The sequence below is a fragment of the Macrobrachium rosenbergii genome, chromosome 3, assembly GCF_040412425.1.
Source record: "Macrobrachium rosenbergii isolate ZJJX-2024 chromosome 3, ASM4041242v1, whole genome shotgun sequence".
In the NCBI taxonomy this organism is placed as follows: Eukaryota; Metazoa; Arthropoda; class Malacostraca; order Decapoda; family Palaemonidae; genus Macrobrachium; species Macrobrachium rosenbergii.
Window position 1 is genome coordinate 74,314,971 of NC_089743.1, and position 20,000 is coordinate 74,334,970.

The 20,000-nt window shown below is 35.6% G+C and overlaps 1 protein-coding gene across 1 annotated transcript in view; it reads right to left on the reverse strand.

Moving 5' to 3' along the window:
* Window positions 1-17,850, reverse strand: part of LOC136851559 (protein FAM200C-like) — a 27,071-nt gene extending 9,221 nt beyond the window's left edge. The window contains exons 1-3 of the mRNA XM_067125821.1: window positions 17,638-17,850; window positions 17,155-17,443; window positions 2,253-2,359 (exon numbers count right to left, since the gene is read on the reverse strand). Coding sequence (XP_066981922.1) covers window positions 2,253-2,359; window positions 17,155-17,443; window positions 17,638-17,850 — 609 coding nt within the window. The remainder of the gene's footprint in view (window positions 1-2,252; window positions 2,360-17,154; window positions 17,444-17,637) is intronic.
* Between the last annotated feature and the right edge of the window lie 2,150 nt (window positions 17,851-20,000).

Genomic DNA, 20,000 nt, shown 5'->3' on the forward strand with positions numbered 1-20,000 from the left:
TGTGTGCATGCGTGTGCGTGTATCACTTATACAAGTGTGATTCTTTATATTCACAAATATTAAGCCACAAATACGGTTTAATATAGAATTCACTATATAACTTGAGAATAGCTTACGACCAAGGGAAATTATAAATGACAAGCCCTCATCCTCAAGATACCCGGTGCAGAAGCATTTGGGTATGTTATTCGTTATGAAACGGTATTTGTGGCTAAATATATGTGAGTATAAAATTTCACGCGATATATACAGTATATATATACATACACAAATATATATATGTATATATACTGTATGTGTGTTTGTGTATGCATAAACAAATTTGTTGTCATTACTGACCTACGAATCTTGATAATGGTTTTTGAACATTACAAAATTGGATGTGTCAGCAACCTAAGATATTATTCTAAAGTCTATCTATATAATATTTACCTTTTGATCTAGAAATTTTCCACGATCCGCTAGCTTCTAGCTTCATTTGGTACGGCATGACGCTGAAAGAGATTCACCGCTATAATAATCTAGCACGGTAGCATGACAGGGATGGTATATTTAGGTGTAATTCTTGGTTGAGTCAAATGAGGTCCCTCTGGATTAATTTGCTCTGTTCTCCAGAAGGCATCCGGAAATTGTAGTGTTTTTCTTTTTTAGTTTCAGGACTATGTATCTTAGCACGTGGATATATTTTAACCCCGCTGTGTGCTTCTCTCAGTTTAAACACCTTAACCAGAACCCGGGTAAATTTCTAATGTATTTCTATGGGAGAGTCATAAATGTTTTCCTCCTAACCTCCTTCAGTGTCACCTATGAACCGTGCACTATTAATAACCATATATTTTCATCACGTCGAGAGGAAATGACTTACGCTTTACAGGAGTAAATTGTAATTTTAATCTGTTCTGTGTGTTAGTGATCATAGTTAGTAGAAAGTATGCTCTCTCTGTCTCTGTCCGTCTCTCTCTCTTCATTTGCGGGGCTCTAACACGTATAAATACTCTGCCTTTTCTTGGTGATATTATAGAATAATCTTTTGTTTTATCCAAGTTTTGTTATTGTTCATTGAACGGCATTTCTCTCTCTCTCTCTCTCTCTCTCTCTCTCTCCCTTTGTGAGGATATAACACGTATAAATACTCTGCCTTTTCATGGTAACAGTATAGAATAATCTTTGTTTCATCCAAGTTTTATTATTGTTCACTGAACCCCCTCCCCCCCCCTCTCTCTCTCTCTCTCTCTCTCTCTCTCTCTCTCTCTCTCTCTCTCTCTCTTTCTCGTGAGTTTCGAGTCCCATGCCGCCACTAAAATAAAGTCGTTTGCGCTAATTGTTCCGAAGATTAAGAGGAGGAAAGTTTTTTCCTGTCTGCAAAGAGGAAGTTTGTTCCTGCCTCGTATCCTCTTTTCGGGTTCCGCCTCATTGCCATGTAAGCCAACTTGACTAATTGCCCCCAAAAGAAACTTCCGAGAAGATGATTTGAGCAGAGTATGCACCACCGGCATCATCTCGCTTCTCTTCGCCTTTGAAGATACTCTTTGTAAAATGATCGCTGCATTTTCTTTGTCTAATCAAATATGTGGATTTTCTTACTCTGGCGTATATTTAGTCTTTGTACATTATTAATGTTATCTGTTTGTACTTTTATAAATGCTTTATCTCGATTTTATGTATATTGTACCCGTTCTAGACCGACTTTTTATCAATATTTCACGTCTTCATATTTAGCCAAAATGCGAAATCTGAAACATTCTTAGAGAACCGATTGATTGTTAGAGGGTATTCACTTTTGGTGATTCATTTTGTAATATAAAACGATAAAGACATTGACATTTAACAATATAAGATTAGTTAAAAATACAAATAAATTAAGTTTCGTGGGTGGATGGATGGATGTACGTATAAAATTAATACGATTCCCCAAGCATAGGACCCTAAGGTCATTCAGGGCAGTTTTTTTGTAGATAAGTGGAAGTTAAGAAGAATAAACATTGAATGTTAACATGGATATGAGAAGAGTAGCAAATGATTACATTATATAATTGTTTCGGAGAAAATATAACATATTTGGGTGGTGGAAAAGATGAATCATAGAGTTGTTCAAGCAGGAAAGGTAGTTTGAAGTCTAAAAGGTTTCCAAAAGTTTGGAAGTATAAAGGAATTGTTGAACCAGCCTTTGTACATGTGGATAAGGTGCAAATGATAAGCAAAACAGGCAGGTCAGGCAAACAAAGTGCAGAGGACATAAAGGATGAACTTACTTTATATCTGTGCCACAATCTGACATTAAGAGTTGGCAAAACGAACTTGACTGATGACATAACTCTATCCAAGAGTTTGAGAGGAGAGTCAGCGCTGGGAGAACACGCTATAAAACAGTGCGCCAAAAAAAGGGAAGAAGAAAAAAGTTAAAATACTTAGATATACTAGCTTCTTCACGAAACATTAAAAATTTCAACATTTCCGGAAGACACCGCCGTTTTGAGGAATAAATATTTCATATTATTACACATGCTCCCCAAGAGCAAATTCTTTTTTGTCAAAAGTTCGGCCTAAAATCTTAAAAGAGTCACTGTCATTCAAAACAGTACTATTTGAATGTAAATCAGGGCGCAGAGGCAAAAGTGTACAGGATCGACTGTCGTATTTTTAAGTTTTAGAAGGGTTAATCTTGATGCCCCAAAGCCTGCTCCACTCATGGACGTGTGTCAGATCTTTATTCAATAATTTTACAACCACAGACATAAGTTGCAGAAAAGGAACAACTGCCAGATGATCATCATCAGCTTATGCAATTAATTTCTTTACCAGACCTGGCCATATGTCTAGTACCGATGATAAGTAGGAATGGTTCAAAGCCACTTCCTCAAGGAACACCTGAAATGATATTGCTAAAGCCACCATATTGGCCATGAACACAGACCCTTAACATTCCGCTTATTAAAAAATCACATAAAATAGAAAATATCTACTATTTTTCAATAATCTAAACGTGTAGGTAAATGCTTTATTATTCACACAGCCAGATGCTGCACTAAAGTGTAAACCAACCATGCATGCCTCTGCACACTCATCAAGTGCACTCTGCAAGACGTGAGATGCTGACAATAGTTATACAAGTACTAAGGCCTCTACGAAACACAAACTTGAGTGCTGGTAGTAGGTTATTATCTTCACCAAACCTACAACGACGCTTAGAGAGGAGCTTCTCAAAAACTCAGATGAAACCGGGGTAGATGCAATCAGCCTGTATTTTGAGGAGCAATGCAGAAATATTTCCCTTTGTCCAAACAGAGGGACAACATGCACGTCCAACAGACTTTCGGATAATGACAGTACAGAGCAAAGAGATCAGCAGTTCTTTTTATAAAGTTGGGAAAGACCCCGTTAGGCTCTGGAAAGCATGATTGAGGCAACACTAAGACTTGCCACACTGATCGCTTATACAGACTTTAGCCAAGAGATCTGCCTTCTACTTAGGGCAATGTACAGCCGTTCTTGTTTTGATTTTTCTGGAGCTATTCTGTGTGGAACTAACCTGGTGTTTATATATATATATATATATATATATATATATATATGTATATATATATATATATTATATATATGTATTTATATACTGTATATACACACGTACATGTATATAATATATATATATATATATATATATATATATATATATATATATATATATATATATATATATATATATATATATATATATATATATATATATATATATATATATATATATATATGTGTGTGTTTAAGTATCAAGTCTACTGGTCACTTTAGCCAGACATATAATTATCTTTAATAACAGAAGTAACCTCTTACCTTCTTGACTTCCTTCTAACTTTTCATTTCAAGTCTTGAATCAGGGTGGGAAACAAATGAAGAAGCTGTTACCTTCCGTTAAAGGATTTGAACTAATTCACTTGAGGTTATGGCAAACCTGAAAAGAAGAATATTCGTTTATATAGCTTCTATATACACCCATCTGGCATTCAGATGCATGTTATTGAATTAGACCATCCACATCATGAAAGCGTAGTCTTTTAGCAGTTATTTCTAGCTAAGCACAACATTTGTAGAGTTTACTGGTCCCTGTAACCCACACACACACACACACATATTTATATAATTTATATATAATATACAGGAATATATATATATATATATATATATATATATATATATATATATATAGATATAGATAGATAGATAGATAGATAGATAAATAGGGTGACCTCTTGATTGTAGGACTCCTTTACGTTTATGAAAACACTTATCGAAATGGAGATTACAAGAAGCTGTCACGTCCATGGTAAGGCTGCCTTTAGGACGTCATGTTAGAAGAATGTTATTTGAACTCGGAAATTTGCACATCTACCAAATTTGATTTTACAAGAGCTGAAATAGAACCATCCTCACCATTAAATTACAATTATAATGACGATTGCTTTTTAGGCTGAATTATAGAAATACCCACAATGACCTCTTACATTCTCAACTTCTCCACGCTTTCGGAAAAAATAATTGAACAAGCTGCTGCTGTCCTGGGTGGAGTTTCAACCAATGCGTGTGACGATACAGTGAGGCTGCTTTAATGTGCCAGGTTAAGAAGAAAGAATAGCTTTATCTTAGTATACAGATTATAGGCATATCTCTTGAATTCGAGTTATATTTTATTATAGGTGAAAAGGGCCCTCTTCATCATTGCATAATATTATTCTAGAAGTCATTTTGGCTAATATACATACGTGCATATATGTGAATGTGTGAAATTTATATATATATATATATATATATATATATATATATATATATATATATATATATATATATATATACTGTATATACATGTATGTAAATACATACAGTATATATATACATATATATATATATATATATATATATATATATATATATATATATATATATATATATATATATATATATATATATATATATATATATATATATATATATATATATATATATATATATTATATACATATATATATATATATATACACACACACACACGCAGTCGACCTAGAACACGACCGCCATAAATAAAACCGAGACGGCCAGTAGTAAAAGTATCGGAAAATAACATAAATTAATGTATAAATTCCACCAATCGTGCCTCCGTGCCTCCCGTGTTTCATCTTTTACGAATCTCTACTCATATTCAACTTACCTTCTTACGGTGCTAGCCCAGAAGAGTCTGGGTCTTTCTAATCTTCTGATGACCACATGAGCCCACCTGAAAGTACCTCGTACCTTTCTCTCAGGGTCTGTATAAAGGATATTTCCAAGCCATCTCCTCCACACACCATTCTGAAAAGAATGATGTAAATCTATTTTAGTTGGCACATACACTATAATGGAAATGATGCAGACACATCCTCACCTCAGTACAATATGTTTCAGAGGCTATGCTTTTTCATCTATGTAAATTTCAGGCTATAAAGCCGTATAGAAACCACTGGTGACTTTCAGATGTATGTAAATTGATTTTATAGCCCCTGTTACTTCCTATAAACTAACATCCTCACACATTTATTGCTACAAGCACTCAATCAGGGTTGGGAATAAAGGAAGATGTCACTCTATAACTGAGTTCCAACCGAACCCTGTTAGGTTATAGTCTGGCTGCACTAACCTACAATGCTCGTGAATCCTTCGTCAAATCATTATATGACAGAATGGCCAAGTGTGCATTGGTATGAATCCTGCTTAGGAAGATGACTGATTCTTCCATTATTCCCCCTCGATTCAAGGATTGCAGTGATAAACATACTAAAAAATGTAAGACGAGAACTTAAGAGGTGATTGTGCCTTTCAAAAAGTACATCTGTACCCGGTATAAGTGTTCAGTACATACACGTGTGTGTGTGTGTACAAGTATTTTTATGTTCTTAAATATTAACACAAAAATACCGTTTAATATCTTGTTTACTATAACTTAGGAATAGCGTACACATAAAATTTTACAAACGAATGGCAAAACTGCATCGTTGGAGTGTTTTTAGTGAACTCACATATGTTGGTTACTCTTTAGAATAAGATACAACGAGTATGCAGAGGATGGAATTTTGTCGTTCCCCGTATAAAACATGTTTGCCTTAACCTTAGAAAATCCAGAAGGTTAAGTAAATGGTGAATTTGTTAAAAATGAGGCTGAATGCTACTGGTTAATAAATTTCATAACATACCCCATCTGTGAAATCCAATATCAACAGATAATACTCTATTTGGAAATTATAAATAATTTGCAACACGTGGAATTACCTGTGACTACAAGCTTCCTTTTTCAGAACATTTAAGATAATTTAGAGAAAGAGGAATTTGAAGATTTGGCCTATTCTGCAGTGCTCTACGAAAGAATGCCTTTCAAACAGAGATCCATTTTAGCAGATGATCAAAAGGAAATTCTGATTTACTAATTATAGTAGGAATGTTGCAAGAAACAAGCAACCATTATTATTCACGTTCTCATCTTGGAAACGTAACAAGATCAGTAAAGATTAGTTACTTTATTGTTGCTGTTGAAAACGATTCGTTTCAAAATGGACGAAACTGGGGACGGAATATCGTTAAAGCTGAGAAAACTCAGGTTTTTGGGTGCTCGAAATCAAGTGAGAGATCAAATGCTTTCAGCAAAGGTTCAGTTCAAGCACCAAAAGGCTATTGTCCTTTGTCTTACGCCCGGTTTGTCTTACGGAAAATAGCCAAGTTTCGAAGAAAAACTCAACCAGTGGGCTTGTGTTTGTGCAAGCGCCAGAGAACCCTTGTGCGCGACAAAGAATGAGAGAGGCGTTGTTTGTTCAAAAGATAGATAGCAAGAGAGAGAGAGAGAGAGAAATAGGCAGTTGTCTGCTTGCATGTATCTGATCTGTGTTGAAGTACGCTACGCATATGAGTTTTCCTGTGAGACAGAGCGGGTGGGACTGTGCCTATTTGCTGTAAGATTTAATTCAACCCTATCTTCTTAATTCAAACATTGAGGGTCAGATTGACGCCATATGTGTTCACACTTGAAATTTGAATGTGAGAAAGCATTGGATCCATTAACTGAGCTTATATTAAAAATATCCTTTCTTCCGGTAATTATGTAAAAGAAATTTTATTACATAGCCTGTAGTATTGAGCCACCTGCTTAATGTTTAATTAATATTCTATATTTGATTCTCCTTTTATGAATACAGTTTACAATGATTTTGGGGTAAAATTCATCAAATACATTTAGTATATGTTGTTATTTTAGTTCATTTGTACACGTAAAATTGATTATAATGGTAATTTCATAAAACGACTTTATTCTGCGTCCGTGAAAAATTGTACAAATTTTAGAGAAAACTTTTTCACCTTTTAGGGCATGTGTCTTTTACCTGGCCACGTATTAAATTACTATGTCCTAACCCTGCCCGGCATCACTAAAATAATTAGTTTTAACTGTGTCGCTCAAGGTCTCTGGCCGAGAGAAAGGAAGAGAGATCTTGCAGTGTAACCCGTTGTCATGTCTATATAGGTATATTTATTAGTGTACTCTGTTTCAGTTCTAAGTATGCAACTAAGTACGCGTTTTTGCAAGGCGGTGAATTATAATAATTGTACAAACCGGATCGCAATTTTTCTCAATTTCAAAAGACAGCGAAGACTGTCGGCGGAAAAATATTATTGATGAAGTATATACCAGCATTAAAACTAAATTAGATCACCTTTATGGTTGACCAAGTCGTCTTAAATCTCCCAAATAACCTGCTAGAGAGAGAGAGAGAGAGAGAGAGAGAGAGAGAGAGAGAGAGAGAGATGAGCATCCATTGCTAGCAGAACTTCCAATTATTATATGGTTCCTGTCAAATTAACCCCTAGCCCCACTTTTAAGGACCAGCCTTGTCAGCTTTGCCTCAAATATTAATAATTTTCTCGTAGGGAAAAAAATACTACTGTTGATAGACTCATTTCCCAGGTGCGTATTTTTTGCTCCTTCTTACATCCCCTTGTTCTTGCCGTAATCTCCATCTTCTCAACCCAGGTGACAAATTACCTGGACGTTTTTTCCGACAAGATATTTTACGTAGTATATACACTTCTGACGTAAGGAGCTTACTTCTGCTCCGTGGTTAAAGAGTAGATGAATGATAATGATATCGTTAAGTTTACAGTTTGCCCTAAACTTTAGATACTTGAAAAACGAACAAAAAATATCGGTGATACTTCCTCCATTGCTTTTCTGAAGTAATTGATTTTTTTTTTATTTTCACGTATATATTTTTCGCTCGCTTGCTTAGAATGTGAAAAGTTATTTTTCAGTACATTCATTAGAAAATTCTTCGCCGTGTATTGGTCCTAGTTTCTTGTACAGAGGAAATACTGTATATTGTTATTTCCCTTACACCTCAGTTACAGAACTGGATTCCAATGGATTCAGACCCCTCAAATTTTCTGTGACAATACGAAAATCGTATTTGTAATAAATAATAGTTTCGAGATACAGCTGCTGCCAAAAAAGTCGTTCCGTCTTGCCATATTGTTCAAATACCCATAGCAAAGCTGTACTCAGTATCTTTACATTCTAATTAAAAACGCCCCGCCTTGGAGTTTGCTCTTGGTTGTGTAACATAATGAATATGGTTTTCAAAGGTGCCTATTTGATTAGCAAAATGCCAAAAGTAATAGTAACATTCATTACTATTTGTTCTTATAGCAGTAAATGTGGTGGCGAGGGTCGTAAAAAGATTCAATTCGCCATTATTGTAATTATATTGTGGTTTTCTTACTACAAGACAGTTAAGAATCTCATAGTAGTAAATGTGGTGGCCAGGGCCGTAAAAAAATTCATTTCGCCAATATTGTAATTATATTGTGGTTTTCTTACTACAAGACAGTTAAGAGTTCATAGTTCGTATGAAATAAAAACTTAGAATTGTAAGAAGTGCTTGAAGTTACAGGGATTTGAGTATTTTTGTTTGTAGGTACTGTGTAGTCACTTCGCGCATTGTCTCTTGAGTTTCTTGTTTGTTGGACAAGCTTCGCAGCAGGAAAGATTTTCTGAATTCTTTAATCTGTCTTTTTAAAGTAAGCTACATTAAAACATAATAGGTAAATTTGGGGCAACCAGTCCATTTAGTCCTAACCACACACACACACACACACACGCATGCATATATATATATATATATATATATATATATATGTATATATATATATATATATGTATACATATAAATAATATTGTATATATATACAGTATATATATATATATATATATATATATATATATATATATATATATATATATACATATACGTGTGTGTGTGTGGTTAAACTAAAATGGAATGGTTTTAAATTCTACTCTATTATGTTTTAATGTAGTTTACTTTAAAAGACAATTCAGTAAATTCCTACTGTAAATCTATGTATATATGTCTATATATATATATATATATATATATATATATATATATATATATATACTTACTTTATAAATATATGTATATATACATCTGTATATATATATATATATATATATATATATATATATATATATATATATATATATATATATATATATATATATATATATATATATATACACACACATATACACATATACGTACATCACGTGTTTGTCCTTTTATTTTCCACTTTTGTTTTTACAGGATGGTTTAAAATTTATGTTGTTTGTCTCTTAAGATTTTCAGTGACTTCTAATTTACTGAACTAAACTTATTATTCATCCAACAAGAAAAAGGATTTGGCTAAGGAGAGAGGGAAAACCATTTAATTACCCTACCACAGTAAATAAAAAGACACTTTAAAATCTTGTGGATAAACAGCGTAAATTTGTAATTCATTACAAGTACTCTGTAAATCACTTTGTAAAATTAAAAGACAACCTCGGATGTACTTAATCAAGTGCGACAAATTTAATTTGGCTAGCGTTGGGAGAGGCGCAAGAGATCTCAATAAACGTGTCAGGAGAAATAATGCAGTTGCCACACATTTTTGAGTTTTCGAACTCACAATGTAAACTAAATCTATCTATCTATCAATCTAAATCTATCTATCTATCTATCTATATCTATATATATATATATATAAATATATATATATATATATATATATATATATATATATATATATATGTGTGTGTGTGTGTGTGTGTGTGTGTGTGTGTGTATATATATATATATATCACCCATTCCAACGTTACATTTCCCTTATGTGAACATACTTCACACACCCTGGTCAGCCGTTTATTCACTTTCACCTCAGTATTGCAGGATCTTGCTTGTAATTTCACCAACTTCATTTTTTTTTTAATCTTCAAATTCTTAGTTACCCTTAATACATTGCCAACAGTCATTACTGCATTTATTAACAAACAGACGCTAATCCCTTTCACTCTCACATCATTCAGCACTATCAAGAAATACTGAAAATACTCAGTCCATCGACCCAGACCTTCAGTCTTTTCATACTGCATACCCACTTTTGCATTCTTTATTCTGATTCATTTGCTCAGTGACTCTACTCTGCATTTATTTCCCTGTAAAATAAGGCTTCATTCTCTCTTATTTTCTACATCCCACCACTTACTGCTTTTTATATCCCATTTCCTCATCCCGCTTATTTTCATCCTTGTTCGTACCCTTGTATACCTAAAAGTACAGCCTACTGACACTCGACCTGTTTTCAATTTTCCATTCGCCTCATGTACTCTTTCTGTTACTAAGTCTCTCACCTTAGCCCACTGCCATCCAATTTTCTTTTTTCTAACCTCACTTATTTAAGCGATAGATACAGAGCCATTACTTTCTCCCCTTCCTTTTCCAGCTTAAATTACTATGTATTTTAACATTCCTTTTAATTAAATGATGATCAGTTGGACAGTGAAATGAAGGGTCGTGCATAAGTACGGAATGCTTGGGTGGTCCCTTTTCCTCTTTTGTGTAATTAAAAGTAAAGCACATTTCTATAGTTTGGTTAAAGTCTCAGACACCAAATAAATGGAGAGCAATAAACGGAATGGTTATTTAAAATCAGCATCGGAACTTAATAGGCATTCATCACAAATTTATTTTTAAGGAAAACCTCTTATACGTTTCTTTGCTAGTCTTTAACGCGTTTAAATTAAAGCATGTCTAAAAAAAATTCGTAACCTTATGCAATCTTGACATTGCTGGCCAGGTTTTCCAGTCAGAAGACATAGAAAACCAAACAGAAAAATGGAAACAACTCCTTTCATGCCTATCTTGCATCCCTGGTTAAGTTCAGTTCCAGTTTTTACCAGTGTCACTGTCAAGGATACTTGACTGGTTAGATATTTTACTGGAATCCAAGTAAATCCAGCAGCACTGTCATAACAATGTTATATAAAAACTTCCAACAATCATTAAGTGTTTTACATCTAGAATCCATTTACATTTATGCGTTTCCCTTAAACATATTAAATCACAACTCTGGATTTGAAATATTAAACTCTCTTCACTCGGGATGCGAGCTACTTTTAAGTTTCAAATTATACCACCAATCTATGCCGTCAAGAAGGAAAATATTAATATATCGAGAATTGAACGTTTCATTGTATGTTGGCTCTTGTTTACCTAGGTCTGGTTAACATGACAAGTAGATGTAATAATTTAAACAAAAAACAAAACGCTTAATATTATGCCACATTTACCAGAATCATTGTGGGTGTTACAGTTCAAGTAAAAATGTGTCTTACGCTCGATAGATTTGTGTAGAGGTGATCTACAATATATTCTTCTTCGTGATAGCATGCGTTACTTAACGCTGACCTGAAGTTTCATCCCTAGGTTCTAATCCTGCATTTTGGGAGAGAGTCTATTCTGTATTATTAAGTATGGCTGGGTTTATATATATATATATATATATATATATATATATATATATATATATATATATATATATATATATATATATATAGAGAGAGAGAGAGAGAGAGAGAGAGAGAGAGAGAGAGAGAATATATATATATATATATATATATATATATATATATATATATATATATATATAGAGAGATATATATAGAGAGAGAGAGAGAGAGAGAGAGAGAGATTTCAGATTAAGTTACAGTGCTATAGGATTCTTGTCCTTAATGAATGGAGTCCTGCGTCAATGAAGTGTGTACGGAATTCTGTCGTGAGTGAATCCAATCCTGGGCCAGTGAGGTGAGTAATTTGAAGATAATGGTAAGTTCCACAGGAATAGGTGAAAGATATAAGTGTTTACATTTGATAAAGGTAAAGGTAATGAAGGTTAAGGTATATGTGATTAATTTTGACTGAGAAAGCAAAGCAGATAACAGAAGGGCAGCCAGAGGAAGAGCAGAACGATTCAGACAAGAAACAGGGTTGGTTAATCAAAAGTTTACCACGAATCAGTTATTTTGAGAAGTTGAAAGTCAAGGGGGAAATTCTGACCGTGGCATACATGTAACTTAAAATAGCTTTTAATAGAATCTCTAGAGAGGCACGTGGACGGCGTTGAGAATGTACGATTTACGAGATAGTAACCCGAGTGATTGAAAGTTTACAGTTGAAGTGAGGCATCTGTTAGACTATGTAGGCATGAGGGTTACCCATTCAGTGTGATAGTGGGTACAAAAGAAAGTGCGTTATACCTGTAAGGCTGTTCAGTTATCTTGACTAACAGATTGATCTGAGAAAGAACAGTGGATGAATGTGCAAAGTTCTAGGATAAGAAAATGAGTAATGTATGAAATTGAGAATGTCTGATGTTTACAGATAATACAGAGATGATTGGGGATCGTGAAGGGAAACCACATCAGGCAGTAAATGTTTGCAAGCGTTTATAAGAGGAGAAAGTTGAGAGCGCATGTGAACAAGATTATGGTTACGAGGGTAAATGAAGGTGTGTATACAGTATTTACATGGATGATGGGTATTAATGTAAACATTTGTGACTAAACATAACAAACAATAGTATGATATAATACAGAATTGTCACAAAATAGGTGCTGTAAAAAATGTGTAGCTGGTTGTGTGTAAGAGCTTGGGAAGAGATATGATTTTTTTTTTTTTTGAATGTATGAAGATATAGTTAAGCCAACGCCAGTTTATGGAAGTTAATTATGGTTGTTGAATGCAAACGAAAGAAAAAATTTTGAAATTGATGAGGTGAACTATTTGCTCACTACACACACACACACACACACACACACACACACACACATATATACACATAAATATATGTGTATGTATGTATGTATGTGTGTAGGCTATGAAGGTACAAATAAGAGGCTAGACGGTTAGCTTAGGTGAAAGGATCGATCCGAGTATTTAAATATAATTCGATAATGTGGAAAAAATGCAGGATGATAATTTGATGAAAAAAGTGCATAGTTCAGAATGCTTAGGGAGGAAGGGGTAAAGAAAGACCTAGCAAGGGCTGGATAGATGGGGTAATGAAGTATCAAATAGGAAATGTGTTGATATCCAGGAATCGTTCATGATTCAGCAGATGAAATATGGATGTGGCAGTAACTTGGTTTTTTTCTGGTGCCGCTCCTTTCGGGAGAGAGTGAGAAAGTATGTATGTATGTATGTATGTATATATGTATATCCTAATGAGGATTCTGATAACCGACAGTAGCGTCCTCCTAAGCTGTATATCGGCTAGAGTTTTCTGAGGCTATGAGAAATCTGTGAAATATATATATATATATATATATATATATATATATATATATATATATATATATATATATATATATACATACATACATATACACACACACACACATATATATATATATATACATATATAATGTACATACATATATATATATATATATATATATATATATATATATATATATATATATATATATATATATATGTGTGTGTATATATATATATCTGATGTGTAATAACCACAGAAAATTCATAACCATGATTTTCTCATACGTTTTAGGAACGATTGACACTGCATGAAGCGTTATACCCAAAAGAGAAACAAATCATCAAGTCATGATGGCCGTAGGTGTGATTGCAATCATTTTCCGCATAATGTACGGTTCATTATTATGCTAGGTATTGGTTTTGTTATAGTTAAAGAAAAATTCCTATCATGAAAAAGGAGTTTCCTCTGACAAGTTTGAAGACGGATAACTTAGCTGAGGAAATGATTGCGCGTGAGGTTCATATTCACTTGAGTACTTCCACATTCCAGTTTCGATAGAGCATTATTCATTTTTCCCTGAGAAAGTGTAGCTAATTATATGCTGTCGGCTAATATTGGTGTCAATTTCATCGCGCAAGTATGTTTGTTTGCGAAGGGTTTAATTAACATGATGTTGAGACAAGGCAGTTTTACTTTTGCAATACTATCAGATCAATATTATGTTGACTTAGGAAACGTTAAGTCTTGGTTCATTTGCGTTTGTATCCGAGGATGTAAAAATTTAGTTCGGAAATCCTGTTTTATGACGTTCAGAACATCAGTGCAGAAGTAGCAAAAACTTGATATTTGATATTTAGCCTTAACAATAACAATAACGTCAGTACTTTTCCTCCTCGAACCTTGGTGTAATTTCGCCCATCAGATATGCAGTCTTCATTTATCACCTTGACTGACATTTGTCAGTTTTAATTCGTTACTTGAGTTGTTATGGCGGGGGTTGGGGGGCTGTGGGGCGTGTAGACTGATGGGAGACGAAAGAATAATGTTCATCGAAAATTCAGTACGTTACCACCATGTACATTTCAGAGGATTAAAATGATTAGCATGAGGCTACGGAGAAACTGTGTAGGCAGAAAACTGCGGCAATGAATGGAGAGGAAATAGGTTGGCAGTGACCTTTTTGTGGACAGAAAACATCCTTCTTTTATCAGCAGAGCATTGCAAAATCCTAATGAAGATTCTAATAACCGACAGTAAGCGTCCTTCCCTAGCTGTATATCGGTATATCGGCTAGAGTTTCCCGAAGCTATGAGAAATCTGTGAAATGATATCGGGTCATTTAAAGCTTGGAGTGGAAAAGGCACATTCAGAAATTCGTGAATTTCATGAAAATGCTACAAAAGTGAAGACCGTTTTATTCATAATTTTCCTATTCGGAATATTATTTTTCATATTCATGTGCAGCACATAGATTTTATGCTAACGTCAAATTCGCTGATGTAAATACAAGTCGAAATTTTCCTTATTTTTATATAATAATGTACCTTTTTTTTATCAACATTCGTAACTAGTTTTCCCTCTGGTTCTGTGAAGAAATTCATATGCCGAGACTCCATTATCATTTCCCAGCAATATTTAATATCGATTATTGAGTTGCCAAAGAGAATGATTCTTATTGAGAGGCGAAAAGTTGCACAGTTATTCACTATCGAAGTAGTTTTTCACGAGATTCGTATCATTCCGTCGATAGCAGGTATTTTGTAAAGCAGCTAACTTTTTCCTTAATTAAATGCATCGCTCCGCTTTCACATTTTTTCCTCTTATCGTAATTTTTTCTCTGAAGGATAAAACGCCAATCATTTTTCTGCCTTTTTTCACGGGGCAAATATTTTCTCATTTTTACCGTAAGGGGTAAAACTCCATCAGTTTTTTCCGCTTCCTTTTCTCAGGGAAAAAAAAATTAAACTTTGAATCTCGTTAATTGCTTTTCTTCAGATCCGCTGCTGATACGAGTTTCGAAAGTTTCTCTTCCACCTTTAATACCCGGAGCCATGTGAGGTGATGTGTGGACGCTTTCCAAAAATGGATGAGTAGAGGTAATATCATCAGGGAAACAACGTTATTCTGCTGATTCTTAGTTACGTTAACGGGCATGTGGGTTTAGAGAAAATATAATTTCCCCTCGTACTCTCTCTCTCTCTCTCTCTCTCTCTCTCTCTCTCTCTCTCTTCTCTCTCGTGTTGCATTTTGCCGAAGGATATTTCATTTGTACGTTAACTGCAAGTAAAAAACGATTACAGATGTTTTCCGCTTTAGTATGTTTCCTTTGGAAAGATGGAAATATATTACAAAATTGGTACGCTTTGCTACGCTTGCTGAAATCTGTGAACCTGAAAAATAGCGTTTTGAGCAAGAAAATCTTTTTTAGGCAGGGGGATATATATGAAAATGGCGTAGAAATTCTGAATTCTAATCATATTAAATGTTCCCAGTAAAACAAGCTTCTATCAAACTTCAACCCTTTACCTTTAATTCAAAAGCTAGGTTTCATTCATTAAACCCAAAAGTCATTTCCTTCCTCTCTCCAGGGCTAAATGATAATGTCTTAATGTCTGCATTACGAATTTCTTTGATTTAGTGCCTTTGTTGTTTCTGATTCCATAATGATAGTAAATATTAAAAATGATTATTATTGCTGTTTTGTTAAATAGATTATTAGCATAAGTTGAATTGATTTTGTAGCATATCTTTTCAGTTATTCAAATAATGCTTTTCTCTTCGATACTAGTGCTTGATAAAATCTTAATGTTTAAATTATGGTTAAAATATGAATTATGTACAGAGCTCTGATTTCAGAGAATTTAGTTCACACGAAAATAGTAAGGAATATAATTAGGGTGGAATTTAAATGTGGAGAGTTGATCCCGTAGAACCTCCATTAAGAGGTATCCGCTAGACCAGTGGTTCCTAAGTTTTTCAGTCCCGATACCCCAGAGTTCAACTCCTACTTGATACCCTCTCTCCAATATCAGCCTGCTACTCCCAACTTTTAGCTTTTAATTTTCAGTACAAAAGAGCAAACAGGGCGGTTATAAATAAACAGCTGAATTGTATGAAGTCTTTTTATTTTATATTGAGTAAAATAAATGAATGAAGTACAACTCTTAATATAAAAAAAATCAGTATCAGATTGTTTTTCACATTACACTACGTTACACAACTATTTGCACTCATTCAGCACGATTTTTTCCACTGTGAGCTGCATGGGCCTTGTGATTCTCTTTTTTCGAAGCAACCAAAGCTCCATTCTTGGGCCCACCCGGCTCGGTGCAAGTTAGGAAAGCTTGAGCAGAAAGTCAAGTCTTCGTCCTCGAATAAATGTGCTTCTGTCCCCTTGTGCTCCCTCAGGTAAATAGCGATCTCCCCACCCATTTCAAGAACCCGGGACAGGACCTTTCCTCGTGATAACCAACGCACCTCTGTGTGCAACAGCCAGTCTCCTTGTGATCTGCACTGACTTCCTGCAGAGCGCTTTGAAAATCCGATGATTGAGGGGCCTGGCATGAATAAAATTCACAGTCTTCACTGTTGAGTCAAGGACTTCCTTCAGGGAAACGGGGAGGGTTTTGGATGCCAAAGCATGCTGGTGCAAAACACAATGTGATGAACTCACATGAGGTACCTTTTCCTTCATGAGAGTGGTGAATCTAGATTTATGCCCAATCATAGCTGGGGCACCATCAGTGCAGATGTATCCTACCTTTTCCTACGGAATTGTGTGGGAGTTAAGGAAAGCTTAAAAAATTTGGAACATGTCCACTGCTCTGGTATTTAATGGTAATTCTTTACAGAAGAGAAATTCGTCCACATACGATTCCTGTTTGACAAAGCGGACAAACACAAGCAGTTGACTGGCATTAGTGACATCAGTTGACTCGTCCACTTGGAGGTGGATCTGACATTGGCTTCTTTTATATCTGAGATTATTTGGTTGAGCACATTGGACATTTCATTGATCTTGGCTCGTATGACGTTGTTTGATAGCGGAATTTGTTTCATTTTCTTTGCTGCTTCGTCCCCTACTACCAGCTTAGCCATGCGAAGAGCACAAGGCTTGATCAATTCCTCAGTGAGATTGTGAACTACCTTCTCTTTTGCAATTTGAGGAGCCATTCATAGGATGCTTGAAGCAGAGGTCTTTCAGCAGGAGTAAACCCAAATGCAGGAAGTGTGCCCTACTGATCGTACTTGGCTCTTTTCATTTGAAGGGCTGGAAGGGTCTCCACCTTCCCAGGGTTAGCTCGTTGCTGGTGTGCTTTCAGAAGAGAAGGTTTCAGACTTTCATTCCCTAGAATTGTGTGGCATTGCATGCACTGAGCCTTCTCCGTCCCATCTTTATCAACGATTTTGGTGAAACCAAATGCCACATACGTCTCAGACCACTTTCTCCTCTTGGTGGACATGTTCGAGTCTTGTGTAGAATGCCAACACACTTGCAACAGTGCCACACCAACAAATAGAATGCCTGATGATCCGTGATCAAACATACACACTAATTGAAAACAAGGATATACACACACGGACCTACAATCTCTCTCTCTCTCTCTCTCTCTCTCCTCTTCATAACAAGCTCTCATTCTCGGAGCTTCGTCACCCCATGGAGAGTAAAATAGGAGGTAAATGGCGCCAGAATATCTGGGCAAGTGGGAAAGCAGCTCCTATTCACATAACATTGTCACTGATAACGCACTCGTCACTATAATCAACATGTGATACAGTATGTATGACATACAGAAAAGAAAAGAATATTTCACATAAACCTGAACAAAACAAACGCATAACCCACCTGTTCTAGGGTCTACAAGCAACTGAGTGTTCCCGCCTCCCGAACGCATGCCAACGCGAAGCTCCCCAGCCACACAAAATATCTTACTGCACTATGTAATAAAAAATAAACACCAATAGCCTGAATAACATATAAACAGTAAATGTAGGACTACTCATATGGCAACACTACACACTTGGCTGCTTGGTGGGCAGCACATTTGTATCAATAGACCAAGGTGATACTCTTCAGATAGTCCTACATGGACTGAGTTGGGAAACAGGGAAACCTAAAGATGATAAATTTTGAGCCCACACCAAGATTTGAATTGAGGAAACCCCCTTAATTTAATATTTTTCAAGGTGCCTATTTCGATAACCCCTGAGAACCGGTTTTGATACTCCCTGGGGGTATTGAGGCACTACTTCAGGAACACCTGCGCTAGACATATTCCGGGGGTTGTTGTCTGGCAGTAAAAGATCGCTGTTGGGCGTTTTCTAGGGATAACAATTATACCTCCAGGGGCAATCGCTCTCCATGTTCAGGCACATGCTCAAATCAGTTGGTTTTCCGTACCTGAGGTGATGAAGCATTGGTCTTGTTGCTCTACGAGGATGTTGAGGAAGGGAAGGAGAAGACATGGCTGCACTCAACGATGGCTGTGGACATGGGCACCATGTTGCAGGTGCTTATTTTCTCCATTGTGCTGGTGCTGACAAAATTATCATCTATGTAACTGACATATACTGGCAGTTTCTCCATGGCACAGTGATTGAGTTCTTCTCTCAGAGTACTCTGCCAATTTCTATGTGGGCACCATAGAACAAACAAGTATTATATACAACAAGAATAGAAAGACTAGCAGCTGGTGATGAAGAATAAACCAACCCAGTCCATGTAGGACTGCCTGAAGAGTATCACCTTGGTCTACTGATACAAATGCTCTGTCCAAAGTGCCTTGAGCCCTACCTCGATATAGCCACTATGCATTTTTTCAAGATCTCCTGCCATGTTCAGGAAGGTGTCATATAGTAAAGCCAAGACTGTTCACGACACCAAGATTAAAAGAAGCGACATTATTTTATACTTTGAAATCCTCAACTGTGCAACTAGCTGTCAATGCATGTGCCCCCTGGAAGCCTTAATAATTTGGAGAGAGTATTCCAGTCTTCCTCCTGATGTCTGAATTAAGGGCGCTGTCCACCAGCATTCTTACGCCTGGCAAACGAACACTCTGGACCTTCCATCCATTGGCAGCAGTCCTTCCAGTACCATCACCCTCACCCTCTCTCCATTCTCCCATACTTACACAAGGATTGATGCAACCATCAATGTGCGGGAGAAGACTTCTCTTAGGCACACTATTCACCTAATACCAAATGAGAAATCGATGCTGTTCCTGCCTACAATCTGTCCTCATAGATACGGCCTATGTTGCATGGAAAGAAAGATCCTGAAAAGATGTGGATGATAACTTAAAAAACTGATCAATCTCGAC